Here is an 18,620-nt window from a genome sequence, read left to right as displayed (position 1 = left end):
TAGACACCAACAGCAATGCAGAAGCACATTGGTGACACATTACTGCAACACACTTGGTTTATAGAACTAGCAGCAAAGGGCACCGGGGTTTACCAATAGAGAATAGAAACTCGTTAAGAGCGCTTGAGGTATTAACATACTTTGTTCAGTGGTCAATCGAATAACACTTGCAAGAAACACTTGAAACAGAAAAGTCATACAGCTGTTAATAAATATATCCAGTAAGCTTTTCAAAACAAAATCTCAGTAACTGCAATAGAAGCAAAGTGAATCTAATATTCCAGTTTATTTAGAATATATTCCCACAATCAATTCTTCAGACCAGTTGAGATGAGCATCACAATGTAAAAATATTCATAAAACTATCCATGTTTTCAAGAGATTATACATTAGTAATAAGGATATTATTAATAATGGGAAAATTATATAAAGGATCAAGATTAAGTTTGTACCTCAAAATGATTTAAAGTGTAAGTATAATAATATAAATCAAAACAGCCCATTAATAATGCAGCTTAGTAAATGGTTATGATGTACTTCTGTGCACATATGGAAAGAGTACTGAAGGTGCGTTTTAAGGGCCAAGAGGGACAGTGGCTACATTTAGGCACTTTGTCCAGCATCCCAACATACCTGCACCCCCACCATGGCACCTTATGTTCAGTACTGTTTCACTCCACATTGCTTGGGCAGACTAAGTTGTTAACTTTTTGAGGACTACAGCAGCATTTTTATAACCAAATCACTTGCCAATTGGTAGAGGATGTAAGTGCTCCACAGCCAAATGGGATGGAGCAGGAGAGGACTGTCAATGAACACAATTATGCTTTCCTATTGTATTCCCAGTTCTGATAATCTAATTAGAAACAAACATTTTATTACTTTAAACTCGATATTTCTTTACAAAGATTTGAATACTATGGAATTCTAGTCCTCAATGGCTAATTTAACTACCTCTCTTCAACTCCCTCGATCGACACAATCTTCACGCATTAGCATTATATCTGAAAGATGGTCCCAAATATTTATACCTGCCTGTACCATTAAAAATATGATTTTCATAAATTCCCAAAGTCAAGAAACCCACCTACTATTGGAAAACTGAAAAAAGCATTATGTACAAACTTCAGATTTGAAGTTTACCATACAGTAAAGATTTTCACATTAATCAAATATAACAATGAACATTATTAGCAATTAGTTTAAATGAAATATATTTTCCAGGAATGAATTTTCAGTGCTCAGAAACAATGTAAATGCAAATCAAGTCCACTGAAGATGTAATTACAAACATCAGCAATTCAACAGATATGACAATACAGTGACAAAAGCTTAGAAAAGTAACGTGGATTTCCTGAGAATTGGAATTGATGTCAATAACATTCAGGTTCTACTAGTACATCATAATGAAGCATGGACAAGCTTAATTCAGAGCAAGATAATCTGTCCATTCACCGCCTAAACTGGAGACAATTTTCAAAGCCTCAACTGTTTATATCACAAATAGATCATAATCTCAGGGAAGACCAACTTCTCAGAATAAGGTATTTTGTAGTGAGTAGAAGGGTAATATAATGATGATCACCTGAAAAGCAGTTCACATTACACGAGGGCAGGGATACCAGCCAAAGGATCAGCTTGGTAGCATGTATTTTCTTCAGGAATAAGATTACCTTCCAGCCATGGGTTGCTATAAAATATTTCAATACCACTTTGACTGTGGTCTTATTTTACAACTGAGGGAAGTTGGATAGCACAGCCTTAAGAGATACATTTCAACAGTGAAGGGTTACTTTTCTACTTCAGTATCCTATTTATTACAGGCAATGGAAGAAAAGGGAAATAATATCAAGAAGATGATACCTCTGAATGAGAGGTGATATAGCTAGCAATCAATACCCTCACATTAAGTAGCACGTTGTTCAGGAAACTGCAGGCTAAAGTAGGTTATTTTCTTTGAAAACACATTCTTATTGCTTAGATTCCTATGATTTTGTGCGCCATACAAAATCTAGGGATCTATACTTCATTTAAATCAGAAAAGAATGAATCCACCATGGCTATAAAATCTGACAGTAATATGCACCCTCCAAGTATTTCACTGTACACAGAGCACTACTCTAAAGTGAGCATGTCCAACACTTCATTTAACCATATTCTTCTCACAAGGCCTCTTAGCTTATAAAACCAAATATAATTTTCATAATCTATAGACAAAACTCAACAGTCTTGATATTTCAAAACAAAATGCTTCAGATAACTTTAGTTAACTCAAAATTTAGCACTGTACATTTTTTTGCTTTTCCCCCACTCCATCCTGTACCCATTGTTCAGAGAAAACAATCAACAGCTTCTTTAAAAAAAATGGCATAAGGAAGCATACTAGAAAAAACCCCATACTATTTTATAAGTTAACTCCAAGTATAAAAACATGTGATTCAAATTCCTGGATGAAATGACAGTATATATGACATATATATAACCATGGCTTTAAGAATTCAAAACCATGGTCACTATTGCTGAAGGATTTGAAAGCCGTAATTTCATGAAAACAAAAATGTTTTTACAAAGATGCCAAAATTTTCAATGCATTATAAGGAAGAAGTTTTCTTACAAAACACTGGCCAGCAGTGTTAGATGCAGCCAGGTATCCAATTGCATAATTGGATACATGGATCAAAGGTTGAACTAATTTAACAGCTTGCAATAAAGCTAAAAATATTTGCCGTTTCAGTGCAATTCTACCACTAAATAACCAGCAACATTCAGAATCACATCAGGTTGCCAGGGCATTCTAGGTTGAATGCAGTTTTTTTTTGTGATAAGTATTAGGCATGGAAGCCTGAATTGTCTCCTAGATCCAACAGTGCTGGCCACTTCACAATTCCACTAAAGGAATAAGTTAAATCCTTCGCAAGAGATAACCAAGTTAGTGATTAGATCATAATCCACATTCGCATGCTATTTTAGAGCTTAAACAAACCTCTGGGTGATTAGAACTAGTCTGTACAACTGTAAGTTGGCAAGTAGTGTAAGAAACATTGATCCAAAATATTGTACATTGGCCAGGTTTAGTTTCATGAAATTATGATATAGTTAGCTTAATATATTGACTTTGCAGCACTAAACACCCAGTGAATGTAACAAATGTATATATCAGCCAACAACTGGAGTGTCATTGTTGTTACCCAATGGAGAAACTCATTCTTGCAGTTCTGTTGATGGTACATAGTTGTCAGTGTTCCTACTTCACAACATTCAACATTTCCTTTGCCTTGCATCACTGGCATTATGCTTGCTTTTTATAAAAGGGTTTGCATTGCCATTGCCCACTTTTTCCTTTTCATTCGCCTTGTCTTGTTTTTGAAGTCTGGTTTCCTTCCATCGCAACGTGATATTCCTGTTGGAAATAGCATGGTTACAATTATTATACACATGGGTCATCTTCTGCTGTGATAGTTCTAGTGTCACTGACATATGTGAACTATAAGATCATTTACACGGGTGAGATTAATCCCAGCATGCACTATTGATGCACCTGATAATTAAGTTTGCACAATAGATTCACCTGATAATTACATACAGTGTCCTCCATAATGTTTGGGACAAACACCCATCATTTATTTATTTGCCTCTGTACTCCACAATTTGAGATTTGTAATAGAAAAAAAAATCACATGTGGTTAAAATGCACATTGTCAGATTTTAATAAAGGCTATTTTTATACATTTTGGCTTCACCATGTAGAAATTACAGCTGTGTTTATACAATCCCCCGCATTTCAGGACACCATAATGTTTGGGACACATGGCTTCACGGGTGTTTGTAATTGCTCAGGTGTGTTTAATTGCCTCCTTAATGCAAGTATAAGAGAGTTCTGAGCACATAGTCTTTCCTCCAGTCTTTCCATCACCTTTGGAAACGTATATTGCTGTTTATCAACGAGGACCAAAGTTGTGCCAATGAAAGTCAAAGAATATCCTCCAATTTATTTTTCTTAAATTTCAGTTAGCCTCAGTATGACAATTCTCATGAAGCTCTTTCTCATGAAGCTCTTTCTCGGATGCAGATTGTTAAAAATCTGATCAGATTCACTTTGATGCCCGTATGTAAGTTTCAGCTTACATATTTTTGCATATGACTTTGTTTTTTGTGTTCCACGTCACAACTTGGTGCAATGTTTAACTGAGTATATGTTAAAATAGATTAGTACTGTGCAATAAAATTACGTAATGAAGTAAAACCAGAATTGGCTTATAACTGAGGTTAACCTTTCTCGTTCATCAGATGCTGCCTAAACTGCAGTGATACAGTAGTGTGTTTTTATTTCAGGTTTCCAGGACCGGATGTCTTCTGATTGCAATGGAAATTAGAAATCTGTACAATTTGAATATTTCCAATATTTAATATGAATATTCCTTCATGCCTAATATACGAGAATCACTGGGAAGAATAATGCATGTAATAGATTCCTTTCCTAAACTTGATAGATCTATATCATATCGGTTAAGAATGCGAAAAAAAGAAAGCAACCTTTTACCCGACTGTAAACAATGCCTGGAATTTGAGGCCACTGGCAAAATATTCAGATTGCTCTGGTACAGCTCCAAGTACATGGTTAAGAATTAGGTGTATAACGTTTAAATCTCGAACGAACAGACAAATTATTCATATTTTACATGGTAAATTATGCATAGACCCAAAAAATCTTTTGAATAAACCTTACCGTATAAAGAAACGCCATATTGTCCAAGACAGCACCAGTATAAAACCAAGGATCCAGCACTGGGTAACGTAGAAAGGAATTGGAAGTGTGAGTGTATGTGGATCGTATTTCAGCACTATTAGGAATTCTGTCACTGTGATTGCAGCTACCAACCAAGCCTGTTGACCGAGCTTTTTATGGAAATGCCTGCAAAGATGGTTAAAGAGATTAAAAAAGACTTGAAATGTACATTTTGATCTGTTTAGCAAGCTGGAAACAGTCAGCTTTGCAGTGTGGTAGTCTTCCACCCGGATGTTACATGGGTATAATCAGGACAATTACTTTATAGGAATACTAGACCTGTCCCCTCAACGTGCAGGGGAGGGGGAGAGTGAGGGGGGGGGGGGGGGGGGGGGGGGGAGGGGGGGGGGGGGGGGGGAAGAGGGATGCCGGGGGATGAAGGGAAAGGTTGGTTGACTTTCCAACCAAAGTCTTAACGTTTTCGAAGTTAAACCAAAACAATGAACTTCAATCGGACTCTTATCTTTAGAGATGTGGAAGTCAGCATTAAGCCTCGTTCATCAAAGTGATATAATGACCGTTGAGAAAGTTCTGGAAAAGCAAGCCGGGAAGCTTGTGAGTGCTCGTGACCTCGGAAGCGTTCAGAAGCTGCAGGACAGAGCCCACTTGAGTTCTTTCTGCATCTTTTGAAGAACCGGGGGGGAGGGAAGGGGAGAAGGGGTGTCATCATTCGCTGTGCGTGGAACATATGGCCATAGGCCGCGAGGAGCAGAGCCATTGTGATGTCATCAGCTAAACCATCTCCTTTATTTTCCAAATTCGAAATTTTTGAACATTTTCATAAATAACTCGGGAAATAACGCATGAAAGTTTCAGATAAGGCGATATTTGACATCACGGCGTAAATCTCTATCGGAATATGTAAAAATGTCACCGTTTGCGCTTCGTGTTTTCAAGATGTGAAATGCACACGAACATCACACAAATAAATACACATCCAAGATCAGAGCTTTATAAGTATAAAGATGGTTTTCGTCTTTGGTTAACCAATATTTCCTTATTTAAGAGGAACTGGTGAAATAAATTTGGGCTGTTATACTATATTTTGCAATTTACACGCCTGCATCAGAATGTCTGTTCAGTGTCTAAGTTGATCATGATATGTTTATTAAAAATGCTAAATCTTATTCATTTTTTAAACAAATCAAAAAGGCATAAATGCCACGTGCAGGGAATCATAAATCTACATAATTTGTACAAATTAGTAAGACAGTCATGAAGAAAGGGAAAAATATCTACTGAATAGGTGGATGCACACAATATGCTTTAGAGATAAAAACCCATTTGGGATCAATGTCACCAAAATGACTGAACATTGGCAACATATTTCCAGAGTTTATTATCTTAGGCAGGCAATTGTCCACATTAATGTGATGATATCACTTTTAACTTGTCTCTCTTTTTCAACAAATACTTACAGTAGGTACGTTGCAAAACCTACCTGAATCGTCGCTGAGAATCTGTCCCAGGCCGTGTGCGCGATTTTGGCGCTGTTTAGAGGGGGCGGGTTTAAAACGCGATTTTTACTAGGCTGTTCCAATCGAAGATGTTCAGCCTAGTTAATCATTAACGAAAAATCGCTGAAAGACCCCGTCGCAAAAGGTATTATTAGTTTTATAGGCCTCGAATAATAGTTATAATAGTTTTAAAATCACTCTCTCAACCCGCGACCTCTCGCAACCCCAGGGTTTTATAAAGCAAACAATTAAAGGTATGTACCTTATTTTTACATTAAAAGGGGCTTCTTAAGACCCCTTTATACAAAGTTTACTAAAGCGAGTAGTTCATTTTGGGCTCTTTATATCCCGCAGTATTTTTCTGGGCATTTAAGCGCACAAATCCAGCGCAATGTGAACGTTCTAAACCAGCGCGTTCACAGGAACCCACTAGAAAGCTGATTTAAAATGGACTTTAATTTACAGCAGTTGAACACTAAATTCCTTCCATTTGGCCTATAAATTAATGTAAATGAGATTTAAAAATCATGTTTTATTGTGAATTATTTGTGAATATTATTTGGACACTTAGGCTATTTAAAAATGTTAATCATTTATTAAGAAATGGATAGATGTTTAGATCTAGTAATTGAAGTTTGAAATTAGCTACAATTGGGTAACTAACTAATTATATGCTTTAATTTCAGGTCCTCCAAGTAAGATTATTTTATATTTGTTTCAGAATGATTCAATCTATGATAACTGAAAATTTCATTCAGTTCTCTTAATTTTTAAGAAGGTTATGGGCTTTTGACTGTCCATGAGCACAGCTTTTTTGTTATGTCCATAGAAAATCAATAGGGAACAAGATGCTAATTTCCGAGTATGAAAATGGCCATAACTTTTTTATTACTTGAGATATGAAAGTGAATTAGGTGTCAAATTAAACTTCTTTTTATGCTTTATCTGATGGGATAAATTGCAGACTTGATTTTTTTAATCTCAAAATTTTGTAACATTGCTACTTACAGGTCATCCATGAAGTCATAAATCTCACGCATTGCTACACCTCCGACATGGACAAAGAAAACTAGTCGTAGCAAGACGAGATAATGTTCGGGAGGCATCCAGAGGACAAACTTCAAGTAAAATGTATTTAACTCCGCAAGCAGGAACTGCAAAATATGAACAAAGGGTCCTTAGTGCTTGGAGCATCTTTAAATTACGAGTTTCAAATATACATAATAATACTTTCTCTGGTGTATAAAATATTACATTTATTTTTTCCTTTTCGCTGGAAATACAAATGCCACATATTACACATTATGGTAATGTCAATCTACAAGGCCAACACAGTTAAAAAACGTGAAAAACATTTTTATTATAAAACTGTGAAAATTGGAAATGGATCAAAAGGGAGGATTTCAAACACCTCTGACTGAAGTGTTATATAGCTCATTTGTGGCAAGGTTGAGATGTGGTTGGGTACAACTAGGTTGAAGCAACACCTTTTTTCTAGTCAATCATTAACATTTGTACCAACCATGTGAAAACAAAGAACTGCAGAAGCTTTTTACACCAAAGATAGTCTTACAGTGCTGGGGTAACTCAGGTCAGGGGCGTCATCCATCCTTTTTCTCCAGAGGTGCTGCCTGCCCTGCTGAGTTACTCCAGCACTATGTGTCTGTCATTTGTACCAACCAACTTTGTGGCCAACTTTCCAGATTGTCCCATTTCAAGCATTGATAAACATAATTGAAGTTATTGTTATGCCAATATATATTCATGAATAGTAGATGCCATTGATGGTCTACTTTATTGTCCATAGCATTTTTTATTTATCCCAATTATCCCTCCAAAGGAATTGCCTTGAATTTAAATTCAAGTAATTTTAGTTGTTGAGGTTTTGAACTAGTTTCCACATCAATAGTCTGAACCTTGCTATAGTCAATGTACAACCCAATACACTGGCATACATCCTAGTACTATTTAACAATTCCTGAAATTTGCAGGTGGTTAACATGTTTATCTGTGTCCTTTTCCAACCAAACAGTCTGTACAGGTGCACAACCTTTTATCTGAAATTCCGGAAACCGAAAAGCTCCGAAATGCTGGACAAACTCCGCAGGTGCAGCAGCATCTATGGAGCGAAGGAAATAGGTAACGCTTCAGGCCGAAACCCTTCCTCAGACTGCCCTATCAGTCCCCCCTATCAGTGTGAGGAAGGGTTTCGGCAAAGGGAGGGGAGAGAAGGGAAAATAGAGAGGAAGGAGTGTGTGTGTGTGTGTGTGTGTGTGTGTGTGTGTGTGTGTGTGTGTGTGTGTGTGTGTGTGTGTGTGGGGAGTCTGAGGGGAGAAGGGAGAGAAGAAGGGAAGGGAGAGGTCCAGCGGCAGGAACGGATGCCTGGGTCCGGGCGTGAGCGTTTGTAAACGTTGCTGCAACCCCCGGCCCGGCCCGGCCCTCCATGTATTGTTCACCGCGTCTTCCTGGAGAGAGAGCGAGAGCCAGGGCTGTGTGCGTGAAGCACGGCGACTAGAGGGACGGGAGAGCTGCCCTGGGAGCGTGAGGGCACCTCCCCCTTCTCCATTCCCCCTCACACCCCCCTCCCCATCTACCCCTTTCTTCCCCCTCTACCTCTCTACTCTCTCTCGGCCCGCAGCGATCTGCCGGACATGCTGTGTGTGTGTGTGTGTGTTTGCTTGGCGGAGTCTGAGGGGAGAAACGCCGGCACTAAGAGCGAGCGAACGCACGGACAGAACGGACAAAAGCAACGATCATAGGTCGGAATAGGTGACCAAAGATCTTTGTAGATGACATTCCGGGTCGAGACCCCTCTTCTGACTGACTCAGGGGAAAGAGGAGCAAGAGCTATGGACGGTACTAAGGACAAGTGAATGGAAGATATGCCGATATCTCCCGTTTCCCTTTCCCTTGACTATCAGTCTGAAGAAGGGTCTCGACCCGAAATGTCTACCAACGCCGCTCTATGAACGTTACTTTTGTCCGTCTGTCCACACTTTCGCTCGCTCTTGGTGCTGGCGCTTCTCCCCTCATGGCAGCTATTGAAAAAGTCGACCCGAAATATCACCTATTTCCTCCTATTATCACATATTCCTCATCAGAGATGCAGCCTGATCCGCTGATTTACTCCAGCCTTTTGTGTCTGTCTTTGGTTTAATCAGCATCTGCAGTATGTGCCGTTTAAAAAGGAAGTGATAAAAAACATTTAAAAACACCTAAACTGTTCCCCCGCAACGCTGCGAGAGGCATAACTGAAGTCGGGTCGGGGTTACTGAAATGACGGAGGTTACGCTCCGGTGCGGACTACGCGTCAGTTCATTGTATTTCGCAGGAGTGGACCATCTTGCGCGCTATAAGATCTTTGCTCCAATTGATTACTCTAGCGCGGGGCCCAATTGGGAGCAATCGGTTCAATCGGCTAAAGGCCGGCCCTGACCGGGTAATTGCCGGGATCGAGGCGCAAACTCGCGACCACGAGCCGAGCACTCTACCACTGAGCCATATGTTAAAATCTGCGCTAAAAACCTTCCGTTCGGAAAACCGAAAAATCCCGAAATCCGAGAAGTGTCTGGTCCCAAGGCTTTCTGATAAAAGGTTGTGCACCTGTACTTCAATAAATTTTGGAAAACTGAAAATCAAAATATTAGATGGATATTCTCATCCAAATGTTACATCGTATTCCACTTCCTTACCATGAAAATAATTCCACAAACTGCCAGCCACCTACGAAGATTTGAGGCTGGTTTCCATTCAAACTTCACCCAGCTGTATGGTGTAAACTGGAAGGCAATGCGCTTGATTTTCCCTCTGGAGAAGCAGAATATCAGAATCAAAATCAGAAATGCCTGTTTTACAGCAGGAACGCATACTCTTAATTGGATTTTAATATTACCCGTTACTTTGCTTAGTGGGTTCAAGGGCACAATTATAGGTCATCTTCCTTTTATTTTGAAGGAAGTCATTGACAGCAGATGTGCAATACTTCCACTGTTAAGTGAGTGTGAATCAATAATTACATGGTAGATACAAAATGCTGGAGTAACTCAACGGGTGAGGCAGCATCTCTGGAGAGAAGGAATGGGCGGCATTTCGGATCGAGACCCTTCTTCAGACTCCACACCAGGGCATCGGAGATATCCTCATTCTTCAGGGAACGGGGGCCCCCTCCCCTACTATAGATGAGGTCCTCACCAGGGTTTCTTCCATACCCCGTAACACTGCTCTCTCTCCCCATCCCCCCCACTCGTAACAAGGGCAGAGTCCCCCTAGTCCTCACCTTCCACCCTACTAGCCGTCACATACAACAAATAATTATCCGTCATTTTCCCCACCTCCAACGTGACCCCACCACTCACCACATCTTCCCAACTCCTCCCCTGCCTGCTTTCCGCAAAGACCGCTCCCTCCGTAACTCACTGGTCAATTCATCCCGTACTACCCCCTCCCCGAACACTTTCCCTTTCAACCGCAAGAAATACTACACTTGTCGCTTTACCTCCCCCCTTGACTCCATTCATGGACCCAAGCAGTCGTTCCAGGTGCGACAGAGGTTCACTTGCACCTCCTCCGACCTCATCTATTGCATCCGCTGCTCTAGATGTCAGCTGATCTACATCAGTGAGACCAAGCGTAGGCTTGGCGATCGCTTCGCCGAACACCTTCGCTCGGTCCGCAATAACCAACCTGATCTCCCGGTGGCTCAACATTTCAACTTTCCCTCCCATTCAGATTCTGACCTTTCTGGCCTGGGCCTTCTCCATGGCCAGAGTGAGGACCACCGGAAATTGGAGGAGCAGCACCTCATATTTCGCTTGGCCCAGCAGCATGCACATTGATATCTCCAATTTCAGGTAGCCCTCACTGTCTCCTCCCCTTCTCAGCTCTCCCTCAGCCGCCTGGCTCCTCCTCTTCCTTTCTTCTCCCCCCCCCCCCCCCCCCCCCCCCTACATCAGTCTGAAGAAGGGTATCGGCCCGAAACGCTGCCTATTTCCTTCGCTCCATAGATGCTGCCGCACCCGCTGAGTTTCTCCAGCACTTTTGTCTACCGTCGATTTTCCAGCATCTGCAGTTCCTTCTTAAACAAAGGACTTTGTTTATATTCTGGATAACCTAGTCTACTATTGAAGAAATATGCAAGTATGACCAGCATTTGTTTACTGCTCAATCTTTGACATTCATTACTTTCTTGTGTGCGGCTGCAAGGCCAAGGCAGTCCAAATCGGCTTTCTCGTCAATTAGATCATACAGTTACCATGACAATTTGAAGTGTTCAATCCATCTAAATGCATATGCTAGAATTTTAAAGATGTCACGTGTACTTGCCCACAGATGATTCAGAATGAGAATATATCCTCCAAAAAACTATGCCAGAAGGCTGAAGGGTAGAACTAATTAGATTGTCGCAAATAATTGACCCCTGTAAAATTGGTGATAGGCAAGCTTTTGTTTTATTCCTGCAATGCAGAATTGTTTGGAAATGCCACAACTGTCATAGAAGACAAGAAACATTTTTAGACTTCAACATGGTCTTAAGATGTGAATTTAGAATACTCCCTTGATCCATATAAAGCACCATACCATCGTCTATCTTTAGATTAAATTAGCACCTGCAGTTCCTTCTTATGCATACCACAACATTTGATTCTTACATTTTGAAGGTATTGAAGGGGCTTCATTGAACTTTCAGATGAACAACAATAAAGTACTGCACATTTCACAAATGATACATAGGCCTCCCTGATTAAACTAACACAGCATTTACAAAGCCACATAAATCGTGCTCTGCTCTTCTTCCTGGAGAGAATTAATAGCACTGGAATGAACTTACTTTCCTAAAGCTTCCAGCTCTTTTAAATAAAAAAGACACCAGGTCCAAAGACTTAATTATTCTGTAAACATAAATTTAGAGTTTGTGGGCATGGCTGACAAGGGCAGAATTTATTGCCCATCTCTAATTGGCCTTGAGATGTTGGAGTGGTGATGGTGATTTAATTCACTGTAGTTCTTTCAATTACCAAGTTCCCGATTTAATTTTTGAATGCAATGGAAACCTATTATTAAATATTTATTGGGAGTATGTGCAAAGCCTTGGAGTCAACATACATATTTTATGTTTTTAACCACAGACAAATATACTACAGATTGGGAAATGTGTGTTAATTTGCTTACTTTCATATTTGACTGACACTCATCCAGACTTACTTTCTCAAGATACCCATCAAATCATAAAAAATAAATTCAAACTCAGTAAAATTAATTTAAAAGCCCCAAATTACATGGGCATGAAAGAAATGTTTAACGTTTTTAATTAGAATTATTTGCACTCCACCTGCTTTGGTTAATTATCACTGATACAATATAAAAAACTATACCTTTTGGTTTCACCCCTGTAATAAAAACTACTACCAAATTACAGGGTCTATAAGGTCACCAACTTGTTATTCAATCCCTTATAATTGAATTAAACATCCATTCAAAAATATAATTGCATGTTTAAAAGCACAGATCTGTATTAAACTTTATACTGAATAATGACTCTTACAAAATATAACTGACATTTATGGAGTAGTTTTACTTTTAGAAGGTGTCCCACTGTTTTTGATCCAGTTCCATTTCTTAGTGTGCGTAAAGCATAATAAATATTGTGTATTGCTTCGCTACTTAGTAAATTTCATGACATAATATTGACAAAAAGCAATGCCAATTTATTTCCTACAATCATCACTATCAGATAATGTTGGATTTTCAGTGGTTTATGCACATTTTGGAGGTGGTCATCTAAAAGGAGCAAGAAACATCACACCTGGGACATTGTCCATTTTTGATTTCCCAGAGAAGTTTCCCAATTTCAGAAAAGTTAAACCTACAACCTATTAATGAATGCATAACTAATGTGCCTACCTGAAAAACAAACAGATGGAACTACTATTGTATGAAAATTAAACCATTCTTAGTCACATGTGACCAAAAATATGAAACATTGTGGAATACAACTCTTCTAATTCTGAGAGCATTACAGGTATATTGTTCTGTACTGTATATGGTTCATATTTATTTGAAGTTATCAAGTGAAATATTTATGTTATGCTGATAATGTATGTTTAGGGTCAGAGGTCAAATATAACTGGTCTCACACGAAAGCATTTTTTCATAACTCAGTTTTATCTTAAAGACTTAGTGAATTTTAAAAATCTAGAATGTTCTTATCTTTAGCAGACATGCATTAGTACTGTAGGTAGGATAATAGCAATGAATAAGATTAATCTCTTACAAGAATGTTTTACTGTATTACTTTACAAATGATTTTACACTTTTATTCCGGTGAGAAACATTACGTGGGATTTTCAGAAAGCAGTTAAAATGTTCTACCTTGTCTGTAACAAACAATGGGAGAAAGCACCATTGGCTCCACTCTCACTTTTGAAGATAAAATTAAACCCAGAAAATGCTAATCTCTTTGTAAAATGCTGACGAGCTGAAATGTTGATCGCACACTTCAAATGTTAATGGTTGGCACACTGTCAGAACCCAGCATCAACCTCACTAAAAGCAGCAGCACTCATCAGATGGAAAATTCCCAAACTCTGAATTCACAAGGCTGTCAGTTCCTCACAGTTTGGACCCGAGCGAAAGAACGAGAAATATTAGCAACTTCACTCCTGTAGTACAGCTGTAAATCTATATGGTTTTATACTGCAGGAATAATTCTGGAATTTCACAAAAATTGCTCCTTCCTAGCCATGCCTGTGCTTAATTAGCATTGTGCATTCGGCAATAGGATGTTACAATAGCACAATCACAACCACAATCACAACCAGACGGACTTACTTGTAACTGTGAATATTCCAGAGCCCTTGCCAGTGGTAAGGCTTCATTGAAAGCCAGTGCAGTGTCTTCATGGCACAAAGGATTCCAAATCCATTGCAGAGAACTACATCCATTATCCACTGTAAACAAAAGCACAATCTTACAGATCTTTCACGGGACAAGGGATATTGTGTTCCGGGTGGATAGAATGGAAGTTTGCAATGTATTATGTACACACAGAGAAATTTAACTCAAGTGCAGCTATAACAAGTTACAGAAGGTAAAAATAATTTGTCAATTTGATAATAAAAACCACGTGGCTTGACTAAGATGGCTAAATTCAACTTCCTCACATTAATAACTTTCTTCAGCATAACCCTGCTATGTGACACCTGCATTAATACACACGAAACATGCTCAATGCCACCTTCTTAAAAAGCACTGACACATTTATGATCCCCATTATCAACAAGGATGTCACCGCCACTCTTGCTGTTCCCCATTTTGTGCATTACAAAAGTAAATACACATACTGCAATGCAACAAAACAGTTTAGTTCAGTGTCTTTTTAGGTCAGGACACCTGGTGTTCAGTGGCCTAGATGTTTGTTCTTCGATTTCATAGGATCACTTAATTTATACTAGATGATTTTCTTGATCAAAAAGTGTTTACTATTGTAGGATTGTCTTGACCAACAGACACCATAGTATTTCACGACAATTTTTCTCAACCACAAATTTCCTCTACAAACACCATAGCAATTTAAAAAAAACAGACCAAAAGGCCAGACACCCTTCAATTAAATCATGACTCAGCTAATGATCCAAGTCAACTCTATTATCTCCAATAACCAATGTCCCTTTTGAACATCCAAGAATCTATCCGAGCCATCAAAATTCTCAAAGTTTGAGTGGCGCAGCGGGAGAGTTGGTGTATTACAAAACAAGAGACCCGGGTTCGATCCAGACTGCGGGTGCTGTCTGTAGAGTTTGGACATTCTCCCTGTGGACTACATGGATTTTCTCCGAGCGCTTCGGTTTCCTCCCACATTCCAAAAACGCGCAGGTTTGTCGGTTAAATGGGTCTGTAAATTGTCCTTAGTGTGTAGGAGAGTGCTAGTGTATGTGGTGTTCGCTAGTCGAGGCAGACAACGGGCTGAAGGGCCCGTTTCCAATGCTGTATCTCTAAAGTTAAAGAAAGTCTAAAGTAGATCTCAAGCGGTATAGAATGTTTTACAGCTGCTATTGTCTACTGATGACAGCTTCAACTTCTCAACTGCTGTACAGTAATTCAAATCCACATTAATCATATTCTCTGCAGTTTCTTCCCTGATCTTCCCCCTCATCCAGAAACCCACCATTAACACACCATTACCCACCTCCACCTCCAGCAATCTACTTTTTAATTTCTACCTTAAAAAAGTGTGGTGCTTTTTTTTCCCTACATGCAGGCATTGTTATGGACACATGGCCCCCAAACCAGAGCTTGTCTTAATGAGAAAAATTGCAGACAAATTTTTTCCAGTTAAAATACAAAAACCATGAAGCAAATCCAACGAACCAAAGACACGTGTCAAGAAATAGTTATAATATTGCTTAGTCTTCTCCGGTGTACAACACCCATACTTTATTAGATACATACATGGTCCCACCAGCATTCACTGAAGTTAGGTAGCTGATGCTCCAAACTGTACTCCAGACACTCGAACATCACACTGATTATCATACACATCCACCAGTCACGAATCATTAGTGTCTACACGGAGGATAAAAAATGTAATTAGCCACAGAGAGGACCAATGAACTAATAACAAAAAGGACCGAACAGCAAGCTCCATTTGTAAGGAGCCATATTTCTGTTACTTTCACAGAATTATAAGACTTTTTTTCTCCACAGCTTGTAGAATAATTCGGATTAGTAATTGGAAGACTGTCCAATGACTGTTGATAAACACAAAGTGTTGGTGCAACTCAGCGGGTCAAACAGTATCTCTGGAGAAAAAGAATGGGTGACCCTTTAGGTCAGGACCCTTCTTCCGTATCCCGACCCGAATTGCCACCCATCCTTCTCCAAAGATGCTACCTGACCCGCTGATCGACTCCAGCATTGTGTCGATTGTCCATATAAATCAGCATCTGTGGTTCCTTTCTGCACAATAACTGTTGATTATGGCTTTAGGATACCAAAACTTTATGGAATGTGCACAATTACTTTACAGGATTTGGCAGTCCTCCTCCTATTTCAGATGTTTCACTGAAAGCAAACGTTGGACCTTGGAAAAAGTGCCTCACACATTTACCAGAGATTCAAGGGTTAGATTATCAAGAGGCTATGCAATCACAACTAGTGAATTTTGAAAGGCACAAGTAGTGAAATCCATCGATTTGGGTGTAGGTTTGAGAGGATTGGCAGATCAGGAAACAGGGAACGAATCTGAAAATTAAAGAAAAGGCATAACAAATAAAGGACACAGCTAGTTTATATTTATCTGCACTTTCCACGTGTGCTCATCAGTATCTGTATGGTAACTGCGTTCCAAAAAAATCATCAAGACAGAAAAGGCCCGTCTATCATCTTGATGTTAATTCCTCTGCAAGTCCTTCAACAGACAAGGTTATCTCTGGGCATTGCTGCAATAAATAATTTTATTGTTCATGCTCTTGGTACACATGACAATTAAACGCTATTTATTGTTGAAATTTCCAAACAACATCTTATCACAATGGATAATTAATTGCACCTAACTTTTTTTGTAAAAGGAAATGCTAATCCAGTTCTCATCTTACCTTAAGGTACCAGCCCAGGAAATGAGCCGGGACAAATCCATCCAATTTGTCCTAAAATACAACAGATACATCAAATTTCAGATTTAAAAATTAATTATTATTTCATTTCTATTGTACAAAATACTTTTTCTCTTCATCAATTAGCTGAAAACTACCTTTTTTACACTGCTCAATGTGACGTTTAACAGCTGCTTTGCCTCACTGATTGATTTTGGAAGAGAAAAAGATTATTAATTATATTTAATATATTACACAAATGTCTACAAGCAACTATCCAACCTGTAATCATTTTACATAAAGGCTACAGATATGGAAAACGACAATGCCAAAAACTTTAAACAAGCTTAACAATGGCAACAAAGTATAATATGGATTGAATGGAGGGTAAATATGTTTTGGTACAGCCATCCTGACTTGTCCTCAGTGAATGGCTCTACCTCGATTTGTAAGGGGTGAGCAACAATTCTGTTTAAGGACAGGCCGTTCCACTTTAAAATCATGCTTCACTTTATAATAATCTCACTGATCCCAACTACTAAAATAACTTTAAAAAATGTGTACGATTTTCCTGCCTCAGCTTGGACTCAGATAAAATGTTTAAAAACCTGACAGCAATTTGGAAGATCAAATGGGTCATAAATAAAAGCTTCAAACAACATTCAATGTGGAAAGTTAAATCATTTAATTTTCCTGTTGCAAAGCTTCAAAGCCAATGAGAACCAAGCCAAGTCGGTTGGACTGTTCAAAGCTTTGATGCTATGCTACATTGATAATCAAATAAGCCGGTGCCCCCAGGCAACCTTCACTGATTGAAAAGCTGACATGCAGACCAAATGCCGTGCATATGAAATGTGGACGTGTAAACCCCACTGAAAAAAGAAAGGCCTACAGTCCACTGAAAGATTACTTCAATGTGCAAATACAGAATGATATCCCAATGGATGTAGCTTTCTACTCTATGAATTACAAATCATATGCCAGAAATTTTTCCAACAGGTAAGAAAGACTATCAATAAATAACTTGCCCTCTACATATAACATTTCATGGTGGAAATTGTCTCCATGATACTTTAACTAAAGGGATTGTTAAAAGGTGGTAACTACCCTCCACTATTTTGTGAAAGTATATAGAAACATGCAGTGTAAAAGGAACAGCTTCCTGTCTGAAAAAACCTTGATGAATGGAGAATAGTTGTGGTATTGAAAGCAAGAATTGAGAGGCACGACTGGACAGAAAAATAGCTGATGTGGCCCCATGAGGGATTAATGAGGAAAGAGTATTTTGAGAGATGATAGATCATTAACCAGCTCACAAGGGGAACCTTAACCTGAAAAAGGCACACGAACAGTGCCGAGAAAGGAAGTAATTTTTTTTTTCACCATGAAAATGTTTGTGTGCAAAAGGGTTATTTTAATGAAAGAGCAGATGTCAGCAAATCTTAACCAAGGTTATTCAATCGGAGTTCATGAATGTAGTTCATGTCGGTTTCGAAATTAACTACATCCCAAACTTCACGTGAGCCAGCACACAGTGATTGAGTAATAGTCATTGATTCAAATGACGCACAAGAAGTGAGACTACAACATCCCTCGGTGTAGCGCACACAGAACGATCACATAAATTACTCCCGGACCAAGCCATTTGACCCAGTCAACTTTGGTGGTAATCCTGTCTAGTTCTGGATCCCACCTTTTATTCATCTGTCCTTCACCTAACCTTTTCTTGAATGTTCACACGATTCTGCTTCAATTAGCATTCCGCTGACTCTTCAATGTCGGCAAAGG

General features: G+C 39.0%; 1 protein-coding gene across 1 annotated transcript in view; it reads right to left on the bottom strand.

Moving 5' to 3' along the window:
* Positions 1–267: 267 nt before the first annotated feature.
* Positions 268–18,620, bottom strand: part of ptdss2 (phosphatidylserine synthase 2) — a 58,821-nt gene continuing 40,468 nt past the window's right edge. The window contains exons 6-12 of the mRNA XM_055649696.1: positions 16,836–16,886; positions 15,691–15,804; positions 14,071–14,189; positions 9,936–10,050; positions 7,252–7,397; positions 4,727–4,912; positions 268–3,400 (exon numbers count right to left, since the gene is read on the bottom strand). Coding sequence (XP_055505671.1) covers positions 3,259–3,400; positions 4,727–4,912; positions 7,252–7,397; positions 9,936–10,050; positions 14,071–14,189; positions 15,691–15,804; positions 16,836–16,886 — 873 coding nt within the window. The 3' untranslated portion in view covers positions 268–3,258. The remainder of the gene's footprint in view (positions 3,401–4,726; positions 4,913–7,251; positions 7,398–9,935; positions 10,051–14,070; positions 14,190–15,690; positions 15,805–16,835; positions 16,887–18,620) is intronic.

Source organism: Leucoraja erinacea, chromosome 18 (assembly GCF_028641065.1).
Source record: "Leucoraja erinacea ecotype New England chromosome 18, Leri_hhj_1, whole genome shotgun sequence".
Taxonomy (NCBI): Eukaryota; Metazoa; Chordata; class Chondrichthyes; order Rajiformes; family Rajidae; genus Leucoraja; species Leucoraja erinaceus.
This window is presented reverse-complemented; position numbering and strand designations above follow the sequence as displayed.